Below are 24,237 nucleotides of genomic sequence, written 5' to 3'. Positions count from 1 at the left end.
AATATATTTTAATAATCTAAAATATGTTTTACTTCGTTGATGTAGGGTTACAATGTATCGTTTCTTAATTGGTAGCTTTTGATAGGTTTAAAGTTGTTTTTAACACTTGTAACTGGCCTCTTGTAGCTGTTATTCTGTTTAATTTTTTACATATAGCAATTACAGTTTGCAGCCCCTTTACGAGTGTCATAATTTTATGTGTTTATATTAATAGTGCTTGTTTTTGGCGTGTATTTGCCTTAATAGTCTTGCGTACTTATTTTCTGTATAATAGCGCTGAATACATTTTCATAATATCCTTCTTGATTATCTGCTTGTAGTAGGGAATTAATATTTGTATAATCTTCTAAACTATTTCTAGATGTAATTTTTAGGTTTCTAAGTTGTACTGGGGATGTAACTTGCATAGTTTGAGTATTGTTATAGTTCATAATTGTTGCTTACTTCATTGCAGTTCGTTTTCCAGTATGATTAAAATTATGTCATGCATTGAACTTGAAAAATCTTGAGAAATTTGCTAGACTTCAACTGATATTTTCTAGACTTCAACGTGACTTTTTTAAAATTTCTCACTTTTTTTTTTTCATTAGCTGCCCCCCCCTCTCGTTTTGGCAAACTCGACAATCATCGAGATATACCGAGTTTTCAAGTAGAAACCTTTGCAACTGTGCCGCTGCACTTTTGTAAATATTAATTTTTATCTCGCAACCTTTATAAAGTGCTGGGAATAGAATACAATTTTTTATACAAGATTTTCGTTTTCTGTAATAGAGTAGCAAGTAAAAAATATGTATCACAAACGTTTTAAATAAGTATCGACAAATTTTTAGAAGCAAAAACTTTGTTCTTGCAATAAGAGTGTTTGTTTTTTGTAATATTAAAAAAAGTAGAGGAAGTAAACAATGTTTACATTTTTAACAAAATATTTTCCGTAGTTTACAAGAACAAAACAGGAAGTAAATTTACAAAAATAGAAAGCGTAAACAGTTAGTCGTATGCCTTCGGAGATAAGGTGCTAGCAATGGGTACATACGGGCGAAGTTCCAAATATATGCATGTTTTGTAGAATTAAGTTCAGAACATTAAACGTTTGGAGAGTGTTTCCCTATTTGCGTGTCTTAAAAAAAACTTCATGAAGTAGTACCAAAAATAGTTCATCGTGTTCTTTTAATTACTGAAAATGCATTAATAGGCTCAAACCTTATGGTTCAATAATTTTAAAACTGCCTTTTCCACTTTCCTTATTTGTTTAAGTGCTTTCTTTTAAAATGCATTATCAATTTTGTTTTACTGCTAGCTCATCAGTCCCGATACCTTGCTGTGCGATTATGCGGAAAACTTCCCACACTTTCCTTTCGCTTCCAAGCGCCGATCGCAAAAAGAAACCTATATACCGTTTGAAACGTAACGCTTGAAAAGCGAGAACAAAACTTTCCTCCTAAGTTGCGCCCTATTGGCCGAGCAGTGAAACGTCTCTGCTATTGGCGGTACGTTGTCACATGCTCCCCTGAGTTGCTCTTCCTCTCAGTGAACGGAAAACATTACGGCACGTGCTGGCGCGGCTGTTGGATACTTCTTGTCCAAGTTCTTCAATATCCAAGTTTATATTGGTATTTCCTTGAAATGGAATTTTAAGTGACGAACTGTTGGAGTCGATAAGTTTTTTTCGTACGCTCTGTATCCCGAACGTTCGACTACGATCATTCCTGTGGATTACTTGTGCTCTTTCCTCCTCTGAATGTTGGCAGCCATGCAGCTGTTACATGGCCTTGGTCTCGCAGCTAACACCTACCTGCCCACTCGAGGTAAGAAACAGTTGATTGTTGTGGCATAATGAGTTAGCATTTCAAATTATTTCCTATTGATTGCACCACTGCTGTTTACTGTTAGTTGCTTTTCGGCTGTGATTTGGCTATTTAGGCGGGAATTTCTACAACTGTTATTTGATTAGATGTTGATACGTTTTTTAACTGATGAATTAAAAGTAAATGTATATAAATTGTGAATTATTGCTTTATATATATTAATTATAGGGGCGAAGTTTACTTTTGGATGTCTTTTCTCTGTATGAGGAGTGTGTGAATATTGAGAATGAAAATATAATAAGACAGTACAAAATGATGGTTTTTATCTTGGAATTAATGCCGCTGAATGTTCGTTTTTTGATCAACTTAGATTAACAGTTGTGTAAATAATAAGTTATAATTAAAACAAAAGAATCTGCAACACTTAAAATCTGTATTTTATTGCAAATTAATATCAACCTTTGGTATTAATGGCATGCCTGAACCGGATTAATTTTTGAAGCCTTTTCTTTATTCTCCATGCTTATCAACTGTCATTTTGATTTAAAATTAAAAAGCATTATTTGAAGACAGTATGTTATGAACCTTAATTTGCTTCCATAATGTCAATTTTAATTTCTGCAAATATATTTCGTGCAAAGATACTAATCTCAAACTGGTATAGTTCCTTGCAATCGGAGCATAATGCTTTCATAATATTCGGAGAGTATCCTGCTCTTGCTTCATCATTTTTACTGGAAATATTGAACGTTTATTTTAAAATAAGTCTTGTTTGAAAGTGTAATTTTACTAATGGGTCAGGCCTGGCATGCCAGTTATGCTTAAACTTTTCAGTTTAAAGATGTTAATATTTTAAAATTTATTGTGTATTCTTGATATTTCAAATGCAATAGTTTTGTAATGGAAACAACTGTACGGAATGCTTTTATAAATTTCATGAATCGTATTTTAAAGGTAGTTTTATCACTACAAAACTAGCCTTAACATCGAATATGCGAAAGTCGTTTTGCGTTCTCATTATGTTAATGGAATGTTTGGGAAAATTATATGTCTTTTCATGTCATCTAGAAATCCGTCAGATTAGAGCCAAGGCATTATCTCCTTCGCTGAGAACGCAATACTTTCCATTCATGAGTTTGTTGTCTTTGATACCCGAATTGTGACCTTGATAGGTCATTCATTAAATGTTTCTAGATTTCGCGGAGGATTTTCTTGTTGATAGCATCACTAGTCTACCTGTTGGATGCCGCTTATTTTTATGTGACGTAACGTTCTGACGTCGGGGGTAATTTTTTTCTTGTCCGATTGTGCGAAATTCTTACTTTCTTTACCGTCGCAGAGGGTTTACTTCTGATTTTCGACAGTTGTGATAAATTCATTGCTTTTTAAAATGCACGACAAACTTAAAACGTTAAGAATTTGTGATATTTAACAAAAAGGAAATGTTCCGTACTTTTACGAATCAAACTGAGTATTTCTCACTATCGATGAATTATTGGTTTACTATTTGAGTAATTATTAAAAAGTGTTACAGAATTGGCGGAAAGAAACGCTACGTTTAAATCAAAGACCAACTTAATGTGCATAAAACTAAACAAGTTCAAATTTTTCCCCAAGATGTAATATGTATTTAAAACTATCATTAGTGCTGATCATATTTAAGATTATTTACCGACAGACATCAGACTGAAAAAGTAATTTTGTCATAAAAGTACAACTTATTTACTCTTTTGCTGGATTTTCAGATAGTAAAATTATAATACTGATATCTAAAATTATCTTTATTTTTTATATATTTATTATTTTTATATATTTAAAACTGCATTTTAAGAAACGTAAAATGCAGTTTTAAGTAATTTTTCCACAATATGTTTTTTCTTTAAATCTAAATAATTGTTCAGGTGCTAATATTAATACAGCAAATTTGCTAATATTTAATTTTATCAACTTACTTTTGAAGCCCACCCCAGAGCAATTAAAATAATTGACTGTTTTAACTCATTGAAGGCCGAAGAAAATGTTTTATTTCTCATTGTCTATTTGGGAAGATGCTAAAAAGGCGCAACTGCAATTTCATGATAGACAGCTGGATTCGTAAATCTTTATTACTTTGCGATCCTGTCAATATTACGCACAAATGTGCCTGGTGTTCTCGCCCATAATATACAGACTGAAAAAGTAATTTTGTCATAAAAGTACAACTTATTTATCGAACTGTTTTGCTGAATTTTCAGATAGTAAAATTATAATACTGATATCTAAAATTATCTTTTTGCCCCAAAACATCGGATTTCTCAACCAGTTGAATGACACTAATTTACACTCGTGTGTAAAATTAAGAGGATTTGCAAATTATGTCTATTTTTACGAAAAGTGTTGAAACAAAGCTACTAATGATGCCGCCGAAGAAATGCAAATATTCAGTCAAATACGTAGCGTATACGTACGTGTCTGCGTAGCTGTATCTCTGCAGGGGATATGTGCATAAGGGGTTTTCGGCGATTAGTGTGCCAGAACTTCTTTATCACATTCGCCGTGTTACTCGCATGAGAAGTAAATTTTATAATGTATCGGGTAAAATAAGTAACCACGAACGTATAGATGGCAAAATGAGGTGGAGAATTAATTGCTAGTAGATTGGAGGCAGGCCAATCACAAGTGCGAGCGGCTAGAGAGTTTAATACGAGTCTCTTTGTCATCTGCAATTTGTGGAAACAGTCCCATGACGCTGGATCCATATGGAGAAGACCTGGATAAGGTCGACCAAGATTCACAACGATGAATGAGGATTTTTATTTGGCATTTTCAGCGTGTTGACGTAGGGCTGCTACAGCTTCAGATCTCACGTGAGCTGTATGCTGCCAGTGGAACCCGAGTTTCACGGGATACAGTTGCCCGAAGGCTTCATGAGATAAAGCTGTATGCCAGAAGACCCACTCTTTGCATTCCGCACACAAGACAGCGTGTTTAGCATAGTAAAAACAACATGCACCTTAGACCAGACTTAAGTGCAGCACCGTTCTTTTTACAGATGAGTCTAGATTCAGCCTGGACATTAATTCTCGTCGTACCTGTATCTGGAGAGAGCCTGAAACAAAATACAATCCCTCCCTCATCAGGCTAAAGCATTACGGTGGTGGTGTAATGCTTTGGATAAGATGTCTATACTTTTGGGCAAGAATTATGTTGAATAGCCGCACATCCTTTTATGTGTTTTAACAAACGCTGGATGCTGTGAGGTATAGAGAGATCATAGAGCCGTAAGGTGTGCAGTTGGCCGACAACGCTCTTCCACATACTGCTGGGCTGGTTGACGATTACCTAAAAAGTCAGGATATTCGCAGCATGTATCGAATAGCCAGATCTCCCGACCGTAACTCTAGATCATGTCTGGGACGATTGAAAACTGCGTTGTTGCAGGTCGATTGCCATAGGGATTCTCATGCCTCTTGTTCAGTATTCCGTCACGATGCGCGGCCTGTCTGGCTTTGAGAAGGAGCTATACCCGATATCACAACATGGATTTTGGAAATCCCTGCACTATGAGCTTTACTGGTGATTATGCGTATATAAAATGACTTCTGAATCGTACATCTCCATTTTCTGTTATAAATGTATATTAATACAAAATTTCGTTAAAATCTCCGAAATTCGACATAATACGCAGATTTTCTTATTTTTGCATAGGAGTGTATTTGGAGAGATATTTAAATAGAAGTTTAAAAATAAATCTGCTGTAAAAGGCATACAATACGAAGCTATTGGGAAGCAAATAAAACTGAGGTAATGTGGTCACGAAGTTTCCAAAAAGTGCTTGCTTTCGGCGATATTGATGGGTATTCTTTTTAAGTCATGTATCTCATCATAACCCGATTATATATGATGGCAAAGCAGTCGGAGTTTTTTCGGGGGGGGGCGGAGGGTAAGTTCTTCTCCACTAACGTGCACTGATATCTTCAGAAGAATTGCGCCGAGCGGCAAAATTTTCCAATTGTGTACCTTGGATTTGGCTTATAAGTTTGAATGCCCAGAATTTCATCAGTCAGATTTGCTTCATGGTGACACGCGTTATCCATAAAACATGTACCTCTGAAATGCCTTATGTGATAGGATTTATAAGACTATTTGTTTTACCCATAAAAGTTTTATATGCTGAATGTGTGCAAAACTGAATCTTCATTGAGTGACTCTCTCCCCCATGCTATCATATGGATTGCCGCAGTGGACCTGTTTCCTGATAAGATGTCTATACTTTTGGTTTCGTTAAGAAGTGAAAACGTTTAAAATGGATTTTGAACTGAATCTTGACTCGTATCTAGACTAGAACTTCTAAATTTATGCTGTTATAACTTCGCCGAACCAGGAAATTTATGGCAGTTTTGTTTTTCCTGCCGCTTGGAATTTGGATGGCGAATGCAGGTACGATGTTATAAACCTGTAAAGTGTGATAAATTTAATGAAACAAAGTACGTCTGCATAACTAACTATACAAGTGAATCGAGAGGAGAAAAACAAATATTGATATTTTCATGAGCAACATTTCAAAACTTTGATTCCATAAAAATTTTCTGTTCTTTGCTGAAGCTTGCTTGAAAGGTAGTGTTATAGACTTTTTAATTATTTGGAAAGTCTGCTATTGTTAGAGGACATTGAAACCCTACTAAGGAATGAAATTTATTCTTGTTAAATTATTATCAGGGTGTGCTTACTCAGAATTGCTTTGATTTTATTTTTCCTTTTTCTTACGGAAGAAGAATGGAGAGGTATTTCTTATTTTTACCCTTTGAAAAAATGTTTCAAAACATTTACTTCTGAGAAATTATATGTATATAGGCTTTGCAAGTAATTAAACATGTTAATTATTTAATTTTCAGTAATTTTTTTATTCTAAAAGCTGGTCTGCGTTAAGATGACTTTGTTTTGTTTCAAATCACGTTTAACGCCATTACTCCAATAAGAGCGATTTCTTATTGGTGAAATTTTAAAGTTCGAAAAATAATTTGGTGAAATAACCAAAACAGTACCAATTGATTTAGCATCAGGCTAATAATTTTCAATACGTAACATTTTATGCTTGAACTTCGGCTCTTGAGTGTCATTAGTGACATCAATAAATTTTTTTCTTGATTTCGAAAGTAATGCGAACTTTGGCGTATTGTAATAGTTTCTCACACGATGAAATTAGAAAGGATTAGCATATAATTATTTCAACATTGTGTCAGAATTCTAATGTAAACATGTTTTGTATTTTACGAATTAAGCCCATATACTTCCGAGATAAGTTTCCCATGTTTAACAATTCATGTTCCTTGTCGGCCCACCAGCGGCTGAACATTGTTGGTTGGATCCGAGGTTCGAATCACGCGAACGGGCTGGCTGCATGGGCGTTTTCGTGGTTTTTCCCACGTGTAACGTGTATACGAGCCAGTTTCTCTTAAACAAGTCCTCTTCGAAGGCATCCCTCCCCTCAGGCAGATAGCCCTCGAGGCTTTGCCATAATCACACACACAATGTTCCTTATCTGCGATTAGCTAAAATTGCTCTGGTAAAATGACATTAGTGGCCCAAGCACCTGAAGTAATGTTCGATTTCTAGCTGATTGCATGAGTATTTTTATGGCTTTATTGGTATGTAATATCAATGTTAATCTGTGTTCTTTGAAGTATCTCGCCTACCAATGGTAAAGTCGCTGAACACTGGTAACTTCGACTGAACTCTATTCTAGGTAGGTGAACGAGCTAGCTGCATGGCCGTTTTCGTGGTTCCCCCATATAACGTAGAAACGAACCAGTTTTTCTTATAAAATCCTCCTCTTAAGCCGACAGCCCCCGTATGCTTCGTCATAACCCTATAAACGAACCATCGGCGAAGTCTCCTGCCATTTCTTCTAAAACTATCGTAACCGTATTAATTAAGTATATGCAAATTCTTCATTTAAGTTGTACATTTCATAGTTTCAAATGTTGCACTTGTTGCAATTTTGAATTTTATTTCAAGGATTTATTTAAAACTGACTTATGTATACATAAAATCAAATCTTCTTGCTTTTGAATTGCTTCAATACCCCTTCACCGTGTGTTTTTGGCAGATGGGCTATATGCATGGAGATTTTATGGTTTTTGCCTTGGGCAACGTTGATTATAATCTTTTCCTAGAAAATCGTTGTTTTGCCATAATCACTTAACCGGTCTGTTTACAGTCTATCTGGATTATGTAATAGATTTTGTATTGGGAATTCTATGTCTTTTGAAATTTGTGCTTTAGAAAAGTGTTTTCATTACGCCGGCCTTTCCGTTTCGTCTGTTTTGACCAATAAAAATTTTGAATTTGTCATAAGAAACTAAAGAGAGAGATATATAGGATAGCGAAACTGCACATCCATTATCTCTAAAATGTATCTGGCAAATGCATGGCAGCCTTCTGAACTTTAAAAGCGCCGCCGAAATTCTGTGGATTTTTGGAAGAATCTAAGAATTTAGGAAATGATTCGTAAGAAACTGCAAAAGAATTTAATGATGGAAATGTGGAATTACGTTTTCTTGATAATTTTTGCGATTCGGGACTTAGTTGGGAAACGAATACAAATTTTAGACAAGTGCCCCATGAAAATGTTCACTCAAGCACAAATTATTTAAACAGAAGTGTCGCAGTTTTGTTTCATTATGAGAACTTCTTAGTTGTGCCCAAAATACCTCTCTTCCCGTCATTAAAATTAATCATATTACAACTGCAATTAAGAGCAAATAAAATTGCAGTGTACTTGAATAAACTAAAAAATTCAGTAACTGTTTCAAGAGTTTTATCAGAAAGCAAAGGAAATGCCATAATTTAGCTATTCGTTTCTTCGTTTCTTTACCAGGACTAACTTAGTTCCGCGAAATATTGCATGGATAAACTGGTAGTATATCACGCTTTGTTGATACTTAATCATTTTAGTCTCGAAGTATACATACTGGAAAATATTAATTTTTATAGTTATTTGTTATTGGCAGATATTTAAAATATCTAATATTCGACATTAGATATTTCGAATTGAACTTCAAGAAAAGCAGTATTTGTTTTTAATTAATCTTTTATTTCACTGAAATCAATTTAAAAACTTTCTTCCTTGATGACTTCCTCCAGAAAAAGTTACAATTTTGTTCTTTGTTGACTGAAATTAATCAGGTTAACAGAATCTGTTGTGGAACTTTAAAATTTTGGAATTTGAATTATTACACTATACATTTCTCAATTACGTTGAAGTAGATTCATTGAATTTTTTATTGTAAGACAATTTTGATTGCAAGTACTTCTCTGATGTAATTTTAGAGTACCTTGAACATTTATGAGTTGTACATAATTTAGAACTTATAATGAGCTTTTATTCCGAGAACTGAGAAGTCTTCAGCGCAATTCAGGTAGACTTTTTAAGGCTGCTCTAATCGAAATGATTCATATTTTTCAATTTGCTTTTGTATCAAATTGTTTATTTTACAACTTTTAAGCGTATTTATTCTGCGATACGTTTAGTGTTTTGTTGTGCATAATTTCTTTTATTTTTTATGGGAAACTGATTTTATTTCATACAAAACGTCATTTTTATATTAATGCATTGTAGCGATATATTAGCTAATGCTTTTCACGAGTAGTATTACAGCAGTAATCTTTTACACCTTCAGGTCGTATTTCATTAAGTTTGTGTAGTTCCTTCGATTTCTGATCTTACCAGTGGGCGAGTGAATGAGACTTAAATCTGTTGACTAGTTCCAGATTTGCTTAGTGAAATGTGCTGGCTGCATGGGGTTTTCCCATATAGGTGACCGCAATACTAGCGAACTTCTGAAAAAGTCTCAACAAGGAAATACCGTACCTGAGGCTGATATCATTTGTATGCTTTGCCTTAATGAAATAGCCAACAAATCTTTAGTTTTTCAGCCATTGGATAGTTAATAAAGCCGTGGAACTATGATAATTCGCCCCTGGTTCCGTATCTGTTTGTTAAAACTGGTTTATTAGCTCCTAAGATTTCTGTAGTTTCCCTCATGTCTAATACACTAAACAGGCTCTTCGGGGCTTTCTTAAAGGAGCCCCTTCCTATAGGCAGGTAGCTCAAGTCTTCTGTAATCAAATAGTCAGTTTCCAATCCCTTCGATTTCTTGCCATTTAAGTAAGATTTTGAGATGTTTACAATTAAGAATGTGCCAATTTCTCTTTTTGACAGGAGGAAGAACGCTAACGCAATGCAACCCGAAAATAGTGTTTCGAGAGATTTTGTAATGCACGCATTCATTATGAAAATATGAAGCACTATGTTAATATTTGTGGTAACGTAATTGTAAAAACTCCTAAACGAAATTCAAAATTATTTTCATGCATTCGATACATAGTCTTCCGTAGTTTGACCATAAGTGCCCAAATTTTTAAATATTATGTTAAGATAGACTTTTTAGACCGGGAATTATCAAAATCAATCAATACCTTTGGATACATTTGAATGAGTTTTCAATCATCGGTTCGTACCGATGTCAAGTTCCTATAGGTTGCTTTTTCTAATCTCATTTTTCGGTAGCTTCAGGCGTTGTCCATAAGGAATTATAAATTTTCTTATGCTCTATGTCAGGTGTCTTTTAAATTAGTGTATCCAAGCATAAATTTTAAGGACGTTTTGAAGTATCTTTTATTGTTCCTGAGAAATTTTGTGGATATAATTATTTTATTTCTGCTTGTTGACATTTAGAATTTATTAACCCGCTAGTATCTGTCAGCAATGTTATAAATATTGCGCGAAAAGCTTTTTAAATTGATTTGCTTAAATCATGTTTTAATGGACTACTACGTTTCTATTACTTATTTTATTACAATATTTTTCTGTGCCGCCCTAATCAGTACCGATAATTGCTGGTACATTGTTGGACCCAAACTCGATTGCTGGAGAAAACATGGGCGTTTGTAAATATGTAATACCATTGTGGTATAGGAACACTTGAAATACTGGCCGAAAGTGTTTTTTCTAGTATTTTGGTTGTACAGAAAGAGGTTACAGACCCTCGAATACGTACCTCTAGATATTCATCAAAATTGAAGGAGGGCCTGTATTGTTAGCGCTCTGAAACTATACCTGTATGAACAATGGTGGAATTATGATTTATCCACTTCTGCTTGTATATGTGGGTACCATGTAACCCCTCACGAAAAAATGTAGCAAATCCTTCACGAAAGCATCACTTCCCTCAGGGACACAACCAGTTTTTTACTAAACTAATATATTATGACATCCTAAAATGTTTTTTAGCATGCCATGGCTCTCATTTATTTTTGGACATTTGTATTTTTGACTTTTTGCATAAAACTGTTATTAAATATTGAATACAAATTTACACAATTAACACACAATAACACAATTACATTTTTTCTTCATTTTAAAGATGGTAAATGTATTCGAAATACCCCAAAAATTCTTTATGTAAAGCATTAGCTTTGATGTTATGTGGAATAGTTACAGGAAGAAGCCGTAGTTAGAAAGTGTTATACAGAAATTACTTCCAGTTAAAAACATGCTGAAGTCTGGACCGCATTCTAAGCTAATACCAGGTAATCAGATTTTTCCTACGAAAAATTAAATGAGACTCAAACAGTAGCGCTGTAAAACTTAAGTGGGTTTACAAGAACAGTTTGCAACAAAAGTTTGCTCTGGAGCTATTGGTCATTAGGGAACATGGATGGAAATCGGCAAGAAAGAAACTGTCAACAGGAAAACGAGGAAAATACGCTTGGCTTTCGCAAAATTCATGGTAAGCTAAAATTTATCATATTAAAACAATATATTTGCAGACGAAGCAAATTTGAATCAGATGAACGAAGAATTGATTCGAGAAACCTGTTGCCTATTTTTAAGCAAGGGTTGGAGGCATAATAGTTCTATAAAAACTAAATTTTTCGAACTTAATGTAGATCAGTATGAATTAAATATTCTACCTGATAGCAAGAAAACTAGAATGCAGAATACACTCTTATTCAAAATCAAAAGAATTTGCGCATTATATCGAATTTCTGAAAAACTAATGGATAGATTTTGATGGAAATTGGTATGAATATGTATTTACGAGAGAAAGATGTACCATTAAAAAGTTATTTGTACCATTTAAGTCATTTTATGTACGCGTGATAATCAGTAAAGCTCATAGCGCAGGGATGTCCAAAATCCACTTTGTGATATCGAACTGAAAATGAGTAATATTGGGTATGGTTCTCTCTAGCAGCAAGGTAGGTCGTGCAGGCGTCACGGGCAGGTCATACTGGAAAGAGGCAGTTGAGGAATTCCTGGAACTCTATCCCACTCTTGCAGAAAGGCAGTTTTATACTCCCGGGGATGGTTCTCGGAGGGGAAGAGCGTTCTAGACATTATCTATAAAATGCAATCTCGAGTGTACTGCACTGAGCGGGAAGCAGACGGCGCATGTTTAGGCATACAGCTCTATGATGCCTTCGGGCAACTGTAGACTGTGAAATTCGGGTTCCAGTGGCAGCGTGCTGGCTGTGAAGCTGTAACAGTCCTGTGTAACCTAACTGAAAATGCCAAATAACGATTTTCATTCGTCGTTGGGGATTTTGATGTACCTTGTCCATGTTTTGTCGATATGGACCCATTTTTCTGAAACTGTTTCCAAAAATTGCAGACGACATTGGGTGTTACATTGAACTCTGTAGCTACCTGCCCTTCTGATTGGCTTGCCTCCAATATACCGACAATTCTCCATCTCATTCCGTTATCCATACGTTCGTAGATATTCATTTTAGTAACACGGCGCATGTCGTGAAGGAGTACGAGCATACAAATTGCTGAAAACTTCCATGTGCTTGATCCCCCTCCGCAATCACAGCTACGTAGACACGCACATGTACGTTCACGGTTTCGACTCTGAATATTTGCATAATTCTTGGGCGACAAAATCAATACCATTTGGTTTCAATATTTTTTATAAAAATAGATATAATGTGCGAATTCTCGTAATTTTGAATGCACATTCAGATTCTATTACATTTCGTATGGACGAATGGATCAAAATGAAATATTCTTGTACGAAAAAAATAGAAGGAATTCCAAAGCGTATAAGGATAATTTTGGACTAAGGATATTCAAAGGAATATTAGATGTGTCATTATTTTAATGTTTTGATTATATATAAACGGTTTATTCAGTGTCCGAATATACGTGCGAGTTCAAATTATTTTGAATCTTCATCTGTTTAAGTTACTTTTTTTTATCAAAATAATCAGGTTTTGAAAAAAGATGATCAGTAGTACACATGATCTTTTCGCTAATATTTAGTAACTGATATCTGCAAATAAAATTGTGGAACGCAGGAGTCCAAAAACAAAGGCGAGCCACTGTAAATAGCAATTGAACTGAATAATCGGATATTATCTGAAACTACGCGAGGCTCATTCGTTATTGAACCAAAACAGTCTTTCTCTTACTCGAGTATTATTTAAAAATGTATGTTGTAACATTTGAAATTTCATCAGGATTTGAGGTGGATATAATTGCGAGACCTTGTAGCAGTTCTTGTAGCTGCTTGTCGCTTTCTAACTCTTTAGGTATCCAGTTAACACGCGTAGTGGTAAGGCTTAGATGTTTTATGCAGTTGCGGCTGAAGATGGACAACCTACTCATATCATCCTACAAAATCTGCCTACTCAATTGTCGCAGACTTCTGTGATCGAATGTTTATGCAAATGATCACTTTGATTGTAGTCTGTAAAATTATTGTTCGCATCTATAAATATGATAAGCAGAATTTCCTATAGTTTAAGTTACATGTGTATTAGGTTATTTAACTTCATGTAATAATACTAATCTTAAGTGTAAATGAAGACATTCTACTCATAGTTGAGGAGTTCAGATCGTGCAATTTCTAATAACTTAAAAGAGAGCAAATGAAATTAATTTTATGTAAAAAATTTCTCTTTTGGAACCCATAAGGATTAAAAATTATAAGATTTTCTTCTTAAAATTTTGCGTTTCTTGTTGCTTTGCTATGCCGCTGGATATTTGAACTTGCTGGTTTTCATGATTAACCTGAGGTTTTCGCTGGCATGCAATTTTTTCTTGTGTATAGATGAGAAGGAAATAAATTAACGAGTGGTAAGTATTTTAACTGGAGTGAAGCAAATTCTAAATTCGATTTCTCGAAATGTTTTGTCAAGCCGCTGCTTATATTAATTACTCTTCTGTCTCACCGTAAAATAAGTAGTCTCACCGTAGTGATGCGATAAATCATACTGTAATGTAATCCACGACAGTGGAATGGATGCTACAGCTTAGTTAATCTTTAGTTTATATGCCTTTTTCCAAGGTTTTGTATTTATTACATATACATCTCTCTAAAATTCCTAATAAATCTTAGTTTATTTTTAAGAACCCGCAGATATGTAACTCTATTTTAAATATTTAAGTACCATTAAATATTTCCTTCCAAAATAAATCTTTGGCTGATTTTGATAAATATTAAAGTTTGGAAAATGAAACGTAAATATTAGTGTTTAATTCTTGCCCGGTAAGAGTTGTATTGAAAAATTATAAACTCTTAACAAATTTGTTTGAATTTTGAAAGAACGTATTCTAATTCTCGATTTTAGTGTTGTAATGTTAACCAAAGTTATTTACATCAGTTGGGGATCGCAAATACACCGGCAGAAAAACCATAATAGTTCATGTATCTTGAATGATTCTGCAGCTGTAAACATTCAACTTGCATGAGACCTTTTATTTTTTCATTTCTAACAACTTAAGGCTCAGAATTGTCTACTTCATCAAAAAATTAATTTAAATAAGTATAGAAGCTGATGTAAAAAGGAAAGCTGGTGATAACCTTTTCTATATATATATATATATATAGATATATATAGATATAGGTAGATATAGATAGAGATAGATAGAGATAGATAGAGATAGATAGAGATAGATAGAGATAGATAGAGATAGATAGAGATAGATAGAGATAGATATAGATAGAGATAGATAGAGATAGATAGATAGATAGAGATAGAGATAGATAGATAGATATAGATAGAGATAGATAGATAGATAGATAGATATATAGAGATAGATAGATAGATAGATATATAGAGATAGATAGATAGATATATAGAGATAGATAGATATATAGAGATAGATAGATATAGAGATAGATAGATAGATATAGAGATAGAGATAGATATAGAGATAGATATAGATAGATAGATAGAGAGAGAGAGAGAGAGAAAAAAGACATGTAATTATCTCTGACCGAAATGCAAACTTTTTCACGATTTGCCATGCTCTGCATTAGATTGTCTAGGAGCTCCTAAGAGTAATAAAATATATTCACAAGTAGTGCCTTGAAGCTGTTGTAGAATGCTGGGTGGGTGTTACGAGTGATGCAAGTTGGCATCGTAGTGCTACCCGCATGTGTTCTATTGGATTTAATTCTCAGGAACATGCAGACCGCTCCATCCACCAATTAAATTCTTCACTTGGGTTGGAGACAAGATTTATCATCTATTAGGAGGACCCTTATTACCGATTGCACCCCTAAGCGAATTGACATAAGTTTATTCCAGCATTCATTGTTGCACTGTAAACATTATGTACGTCAGTTCGGCCATTCAAAATGTCTTCCCATCCTATGATTCCACAATCTTTGTACCGATGCCTTTAACGTATGTTACTGCGTGTAATTTGCTCCCTCTAGCATGAAATATGTCCTGAAATTGCTCTCCAAGCCGAAGCGAGACTCGTTATTAAAGAGGACACGGCTTCAGACCTTGTTATTCTAATCATTGTAATTTTTGCACCACTGCAGCAGGGTGCATTTCACAGCCCAAGTTAGTGGCACATAAATCATAAAATAAAATATTTAGCAGTAATAGGTTTTCTTGCACACAGCCCTCTTTTTATGTAACCTGTCACTCGCAGTATTTACTTTACAGCTGTATGTGGATAGTCGAGTTCCTGCACTTGACGCGAACTGCCGTGCAATCCGGACTAACGTCAGTAGTCTATTTCTCTTAGCAATCGTTGACAAATAACGGTCTCGAGATATTGTTGTGGCACGTTTTTGGCCTTAACCTGGTTGTGTGCATATATAAACAGCGTCTTTAAACCTTTTATATATTCCTGACACGATGCACTTCTTTTACAGACCTGTGTCAGTGTTTGTCCTGCTTTCGCCCTACCAATCGCGCTCCTTCTCTCACAATCCGTGGAATGCTTTCTTAACGACATTCCACCTTCCAGCGCTTAATTTTCGTTTAACTGTTCATATAGTCCTTGAAATTAGAATTTGAAGCACATCCGCGTATTCTTTCCTGAACGTGCCGAAAGAAGGGGCGCTAAAATTTGCTAATTCTGTGAACCGCAAGTGAATCCCATTCGCTTACTTTGATTCTGAGCTACCGACCACCTTTCATTGGATATAATATATTTAATTTTCCGTAAGCCAGCGCAGATTTATGTAATCTAATTCTGAATATAAGATTTGTCTTTTGTTGAAAAAGTGTATTTGATTTGGTTACTTAAATCTTTTTAAAAATTTGAAGTGAACGAGTTGATCCATTTTTTTTTAAAATTTTCTGAATGACGGTAAATCTATAAATAATTTCGGATGCCGCCCCCATAGTAACGAGTGCTTGAAATTCTTCAGTCGCTGCTCGCATGTTGTTTGCATGGGAATCATAATTTTTACCTACTTTTGAACCGGTGTATTTACCTTGATTATTTGCTGCAGAAAGGGTATGAACATACGGTAAACCCTTGCCAAACGTGAACTTTGCTGAACGTGATTTTGCGTTTGCACGTTGTCCTAATTTCTCCAACGCGAGAATTTCAATTGTACGCAGTCTTTGCGAAAGCCCTCTTTAATGTCTTATTTAGAAATTCGTTTATTAAATAAGTCAACAATTGCTTAGAATAGCAAAACCCAAGCTGTAAATTTCTCCTAATTCTCGATAATGCTCCAGGACATAACGACATGGTGCTATAGTCTCACAACGTTGCATCCATATGTAGAGATTTTACTCCTTCCACTGAACATCGCTATCTTAATTCAACAAATGGATCAAGGAATCGTAAAAAATTCAAAGCCTTTTACGATTTAAATCTGCAAATAAAGCACTAGACGAAGGAAAGCCTCTCACATTAACGGCATTTTGGAAGCAATTCATCATAAAACACTGCATAGAAATGATTTAACTACTATGGGAACAAATGAGTTCATCGAAAATGAATGCTTACTGGCATCAGCTAGGGCCAGAAATTGTCAACAGTATTAAAGGATTTCTATAGACTGAAAATAAAGCCAAGGAAATCCCATAAATAGCAAAAGCAACAGACGGTTGAAATTTCTAAGAACTTAGTGGTCTAGAATGACTATCGTGAAACGACAAATGAAGAACTGTTTGATCTTGTAACATGAATAGACTGTAAAAGTATCGATAGTAAAGAAGATAGAGGCTTTAACGTACAAGAAGTTAAATAAATTGTTAAAAAAAAAAATAGTAACTGTCTGATTTTGTAATGGAGATCGGCTCGCATGAAGATACTTTTTTTAGAGGTATTGAAAAACTTTCCACTCTACCGCGAAACGTTTGAGATGCATCAGACTTTGCCCCAAGCAAGAATCACCAAGTGATAAAAAGTAATCTTATGTGCCTATTTAGCAGTAATAGAAATACTTTCAATTAACATTTTTCCCTTTTAATTACTGTAATATTTAGGTTTGTATAAATTTATATACTTTTTCCCCACATGAAGTTAACTTTGCGAAACGCGAATTTGTCATACGCGCAGTGTGTTATTGACGTAACCACGGCGTTCGGCAAGGGTTTACTATATTATCATATCAAAGATGGTCTGTGATTTAGAAAATATAATCCAAATTGTAAATCATTTCTGCTTTCTATTTTTCCTGTTAATGAAATTCGTTTCAGTTGCTCTCAGTTTGTTTATAAAAAAACCATATCCTTCCTGAACTAAGACACTAGTATAGACTGTACATTTTCATCATTTTTGTTTGTTTTCCAACGCAGTTAATATTTGAAAATAATTTTAGAGAGCGTGGTTAGAGCCGAAAAATATTAGCGAATTTTGTTAAATTCGAATATTTGTGGCTTTGTACAGCTGGCTTCTGTGGTATCTTCGTAGTTTGTATGAGAAACGCAGCCCCCCCCCACCTTTGCAAAGGCATACTATTTCTTAGGTATATAGTTCTCGATGAATTTTTGTAATTAAAACCCAAGAAATGTAGGAATTGTAGATGTATCTTTCTGCCGTCAGTATTAAAAAAAAAGTACTTTTTGAGTGCTTATGTTGCGTTTAAAATATTGCTTGTCCTTACAACTTCAGTTAATATTTTCCCAGAGAAGAGTTTTAAAGTAATTCAAATACACATGTTATGAAGTTTATGGAGCTGTTCTATTGAAGCAAAATTAATCATACCGAGTTTATAAAGAAAGTTTTGACTCCGTAAAATGCCCCATCCCTCTCGCAGTTCAGCAGATAATTACTGAAGTTTACTTGAGTAACTTTTCTGCAATTGTGCTTAAGTGATCTACACATATTTTTAATTCAAATTTTATTAATTGAAAACTAGCGTAACTTCTAAAATTAGTTTTAGTCTAAGTACTATTCTGTAAAATATATTAAGTTAAAATATATTTTGATCAAATATGGTAGATAGCTTTGAGCTTTTGAAACTTATCACATTTTTAAAGCGCGCTTGAGCCTTCTATTCTTTAGCTATGTGTTTAATGAAATATGTTTTTTGGGGTTTCATAGAAATGATTTATATTCTATACGTTTCCATTTTTGCTATTTCTTTCAGAGTATACTTAAAAGGGAATTTCACTTCTTGACTTTTACTCTATAATTAATGTAGAAACAAATTATTAAATCGTTTGTCAGCTGAAAAGGCAACGTTTGCTAGGTCCTTTTGATAAGTGTTCTGGTATCGTAACACAACGCCCGAAAATACTGGAGACGCCTCTGTTGGTGTTTCCAGCGTCAAAATGTATGTGACAAAAAGTCAGTGGTCGAAACATCACGCACTGACCGCATTTTTTTAATTACCAGTATTGCAGTTATCAGTTGGACTAAGATTAATGGCATATGTTTCTGGGCATCAAATTTGTGATATGCAACAGATTTGATAGACATCTGGTTCGTTGTCAGTGCTTAAATTGCGCCGGTACTTCTCAGTTTTTAAGATAAATTACAATTCTAGGCGGAGCGCACCGGAACTCTAAATAAGATTATCTCCGGTACTTCGTTTTATAAAACTGAACCACAATTTCAAGGAAAATTAGAATTCCTAACGTTTTAGTTTAACAATAAGCAAACCTTGCAATACTCTATTTCCCTTGAAATACGAACTCATGAGACGTTCAAGTAAAGTCCCCTCACTCACATGCAGAAACTTTTCCCTTTCAGAAGGGCAACAAATTTGGGAGAATTTGTTTAGGAACGCTTAAATTTCTCGCCATGCCATCGTATATAGTGTGTTGTTATCGATGGTTAGTTATCCTCCCAGGAAGGAAAATGTGTGTTCTTAAATGTGCGTTAAGTGACAGCAAGTACAATAAGAGTGAAATGCTGAGATAAACTGCTCAAGCACGTCCTATACATCGTCTTCCCACAGTACCCACTAATCTAACCAAATACGGCCCCCAATAAATAAAATTTAGGCAAAAATTGTAACCAAGAACTTTACATTCATCCTTAGGAGTCAGATACAGGACTCATTTTACATCTGACACACATCCGCTTGATGACTATAACTATATCAGCAGAGAGCCGCCGTCAAAGAGAACGTTCCGTCTTACCAAGATTCCCCTCATTTTTTTATTCTACTCACTCATACCTTCATTCTGTTTCCCCCTGTTTTTAGCATTATCTTAATTTTCACCAGCTATACTTTAAGTGTATTTAATTTTTGTGATGATTTTCGCATATGATCAGAGCTTAAATTAGGCCAGAATTCACCGGATCCCGGCTTCGATGCTTCTTAGTTTTTTTGTAATAAATCATAATTCTAGCCGGAGCCCTAAATAAGAAGGCTGCGGCACTGCATTTATGTAATTGAATAACAATTTCAGTAGAAATTTTATCTCGAAAATTTTATTTTTAGCAATAAATATTATTAAATTTTAATTTATCTATTTAAATTTAATTTTAATTTAATTACTTTAATCTTTATTTCAATAATTAATAATTAATTATCTAATAATTATGAATCGAATTATAATTAATTAGGTATCTAATAATTATTGATTCAATAACAATTTATAAACATTGAATAGCTATTAATTAGATAATTAACTATTTAATTTAAAAAATTTTAATGAGTTTAATAGTCATTTTATTTATTTATTTACTCTTGTTCCTCTTTGCTGACAGTCTTCCATAGGGCTCCGGCACTTCTAATTTCAGAAATTAAGCCCTGTTCGTCGTATAAGATAAATGATTCTATAAACATTTAATTCATAAAAAATTATCTTCTGTGATAGAGATTAAATTGCTTGAGCGACTAATCGTGTTTACAAACTTTCAGTCTTGGTTTAAAATAATGTAAGTAATGTAGAATTTTCAAATTTTAGCTTTCATACTAATATACAACTGAGTATTAATCTTCTATACATATAATTGTGTGAATAAATATTTGAAGCATAGCGTGTTCGTGAAATTTTTGGAAAGGGGCAACTTATTCGCACCTGTATTGCTTCAGTATGTTCTGCGTTATTACGTAATCTCACCAACGTTTTCCGCTGGTGAATGAAGTTTGTAAACACGATTAGTGGCCTTGTATCGGAAAATCGCGGGGGGGGGAGGGGCATAATGACCTTGAGAGTAGCTGTCTGTAAGGAATGAGGTAGGAGGTTCGTATGAACTGTCTAAAAATTTCCTGTTTAAAGTCTGAAATTGATAATGAAGTGTCATTCTAACCTTTTTAAGTAATGCATATTTAGTACGTTTAGAAATTTTTAAGTGGCACGTATAGCTTTGCATCAGCAGTTGTTTCATTATCTAAAGGATTCGCTTGTTGATTTTGCTTAATAATTGTATATTGCACATCTGGTCACTTAAAATGCGGGGGAAGTAAGCTCATTGCCCCGCAACTTAAATGTTTATATGTTGCCATTTGTCTTATTAAATGAAATAGCTACAGCGTGCGCGGCCCCCTCTTAAACTTTAATGAAAATCTGTAGAAAGTATATATATTTTGTGAATTTGGGGGGGGGGTTAGAATGCAGTAACTTGTTTTCTATTATTGCATGCTCAATTTGAGTTATAAACTTCGGTTACTTGGGGGTAGTTTCGTAGAATTAAGTTTTGCGTTTGAGAGCGTAGAAAATTCTTTTCAGGAAATTTTCTGTTTCTTGTACATTTTGAAGCTCTCTTGATAGACAAGTTCTGAGCTTAAAAATATTCTTTTTATTTCGAATCTGGAAGACATTGTCTCCTCGGAATTGTATATTCTGAGTAGGAAACTCCGCTGACCTACACAGCAGAATTGTGTTATAAAAATATTATTGAGCAGAAATTACAGTATTTAAATTAATCTGGGCAGGGAGGGAGTAAAATGAATAAAACAAACAAAAACTCTATTTTCTTAATGTTCTGTGTTGCTATAGTAAATGGTTAATGATACTGTGAAAATGCTGGCCAAAATTAAACTTTTCTATTATCCAATCGTCATATTTTCTGTTACTTCAAAAGAAATCGCCATATAAATATTTCACGTCTGCTAAATTTGTATAAAGCCTATGTTTTGCATATAATACAAGCTTCGCTTTAAATTGAATTTTTTTCTTTTAGGTGGCAACATGAAATCGAGCCATCATTTCCGCGATCAACTGTCTGTAATAACAGGCTGGTTTGATCAGTGGAATGACTGTGAACAAACAGTGGCTCTTTACTCACTTGTCAAGAAACTTGGACCTACTCAAGCCCGTTTTCTCGCATTGGTATTGGAGCAAAACATCACTCAGTGTATGGAATTACAAATGCAAGAACAGGAGGCGAATGATCCAGGTAATATATGTGTCAAGTGTTCTGTTACTCGGAATATTTGAATGAGAAATCATTTCTCTTAAAAATTAGAACCAGACTATGGTTGAATTTTTCTAAATTTAGGAGTTCCAGTTTGTTTTTCTTTTCGCTTAGGATAGCCAGACATGCAAGTAACAGCTTGTTAGTATTAAACACTGAAGGGGCTGCAAGTGGATATTTAATATTGTCCTTGAAACCTTTGAAAGGAAGTTTCTTGTCGGGCTCTTCACCAAAGTAAAAGAAAATGTATTACAACGAGTATTATTTCAGCTGCCAGAGGTTTTGAGTATACTTGGACCACCTTTTTACAGCACGTCCAGATGCCTCAAATATGCAATAAACCACAAATCTCAAGTGTCCGCCCCCTCCCACAAAAAGTTATTAGTTGTGGAGAAGGATAAGTAGCCATCTACAGGTGCAGGGATTGTGTTAAATTTTTTAAAGACCGAAATTAAAAAACGAGCAAGGAAACTTTACTTGATTTTGGAAAAAAATTATAAGGAAGTTCCCAAGTTAAATCCATCGAAAGCATGTAAAAAAAAAAGTTGGGGGGTATTGCAGATGCAATTTCATGGTTTTAAGTCTCCAGTTGCACAGAAAGTAATATCTAGCATTTTTGATAGGATGAAATTAAATTAAAATCTCTAAATTTCCAATTAATAAATTGATGATCTCAATACAAGCTATGGAATTAATGGAAAACTTTGACAGTGACTTTTTTAAACTTATTTTCCATGTGTGCAGATGAAGGTAGCTCTGGATTTTTTTCCTGTTGGGGATGCATCTTTTATCCCGCAATTACTTTGCATATGTGAAGGTGTCGGCAAACAATACGGTTGTTATCAAGTGCCTAATCCAGAGTCATGCTTTAAGACTGTATAAGAGTGATGCCAATGAGTGGCATGCATTTCGCAAGCCGTGGTTTCAGAATGTGATATATATACAATAGTGCTCCTTATGCGCAGATATAGAATTTATCATGAATAATGCGGAACTGTGGGAGGGGGCATTGATGTTAACGTACATAAATACGGTCATAGATGAACTATTTACCCATTAGAAAATACTCCCCAAAATGCGAATGCACATGTCTGTGATCGCGACTGTTAAGACAATGCTAGGCCAGTATCATCACCCCCCCCCAAAAAAGGGGGTAGATCCTCAGACCCACCCTCGTGTTTCTCTCACGCAAAACTAAGGTAAAACTGGGTAAAATCGTACTGTCGCCTATATGGTGCTCAAGACTTTTGTCAACAACAGGCGTTATCTTGTGCTCCTTGCGGCCATGAATTTCGTGGACTTGTTATGATGTCGGACAAGAGCGAGATTAGGCACAGCACTGGCCAACATCTAGAATATTCTGACTTTAAAATTAGTGATTGAGTGCCTTGAAGCTGCTGTGTTGCTGCAACATGTTATATCCCGTTCTGACTTAAATTCCGATTTTAAACTTTTTAAAATTATTTTCTTTGAACTGCTGCGCAGGTTAACTGAAGGCGCATAATTAATATAGTCGAGGGCACAACTGTAGTGTAAACTGGTACTCTAAAATAAGAACTTGAAGGTTATTTTCTCCTGCCCGACTTTCCTTCTAACCATGGGGCCCACCAGCGGCCGAGCGGTAAAGTCGCTGAACACTGGTAGTTCGGTCCGAGGTTCGAATCCCGCGAACGGGCTGGCTGCATGGGTGTTTTCGTAGTTTTCCCCATGTGTAACGAGTATACGAGCCAGTTTCCCTTAGAAAGTCCTCCACGAAAGGCATCCCTCCCCTTTGGCAGATAGCCCTAGTGTGCTTTGCCGTAATTAAATACACCACACCACCACACCTTCTAACCATGTCAACAGCAGCTGCAACAGACTGGTTTAAGTCGCCTAATTGTTTCCTTCACTTAATTTCAGTTTAGCGTGCTTCTTTTCATAAAAAGCACGCGAATGACGGCCGACTTGAACTGCAGTCTCATGTGAGGTGGAAAAAATAAGTGCTGTACAATAACAAGCGTTGCGATCGCAAGTGGTAAGGGTTCACAACGGCCTTGAAGTGACTACTTTCAAATAAGACAAACTGTTGTCTAATTTTAAAATTTTATTCTTCGGGAACATTCATGTAAAGTACTGCAGATAGTTTGATTTAAAAGTAGATTTTTTGGTAATTGTAATGCAGCTCCATATAAATATTTCGTAATAGTGTAATTTAATATTCAGTCGAGTCGCATTAATGTCGATAATAATGGAGTGCGGGGGGGAATCGATAAGCAGTTGAGAGCTGTTGTCGGGTGCTTGATGAAACATCTACAGAGATACCCCGTTCGAGGCGGTCTTATACATCCTCGGTTGGGTTTTTAAATGTGGGAAATTTGGAGGACA

At 34.9% G+C, this 24,237-nt stretch overlaps 1 protein-coding gene across 4 annotated transcripts in view; it reads left to right on the top strand.

Moving 5' to 3' along the window:
- Positions 1–24,237, top strand: part of smg (sterile alpha motif domain containing protein 4 smaug) — a 180,513-nt gene that overhangs the window by 80,726 nt on the left and 75,550 nt on the right. For 3 of the 4 annotated variants that reach the window (XM_035359917.2, XM_085806798.1, XM_035359915.2), the window contains exon 2: positions 21,640–21,855. In XM_035359917.2, the coding sequence (XP_035215808.1) occupies positions 21,648–21,855 (208 nt within the window). In that variant the 5' untranslated portion in view covers positions 21,640–21,647. Of the gene's footprint in view, positions 1–1,529; positions 1,806–21,639; positions 21,856–24,237 lie in introns of those variants that run through there. The other variant, XM_035359916.2, reaches the window with a different exon arrangement.

This window comes from Stegodyphus dumicola, chromosome 12 (assembly GCF_044657685.1).
Source record: "Stegodyphus dumicola isolate Sdum_Otavi_A_Nest chromosome 12, ASM4465768v1".
Lineage (NCBI taxonomy): Eukaryota > Metazoa > Arthropoda > Arachnida > Araneae > Eresidae > Stegodyphus > Stegodyphus dumicola.
The sequence above is the reverse complement of the archived record's forward strand: the minus strand, read 5'-3'. Positions and strand labels throughout refer to the sequence as shown.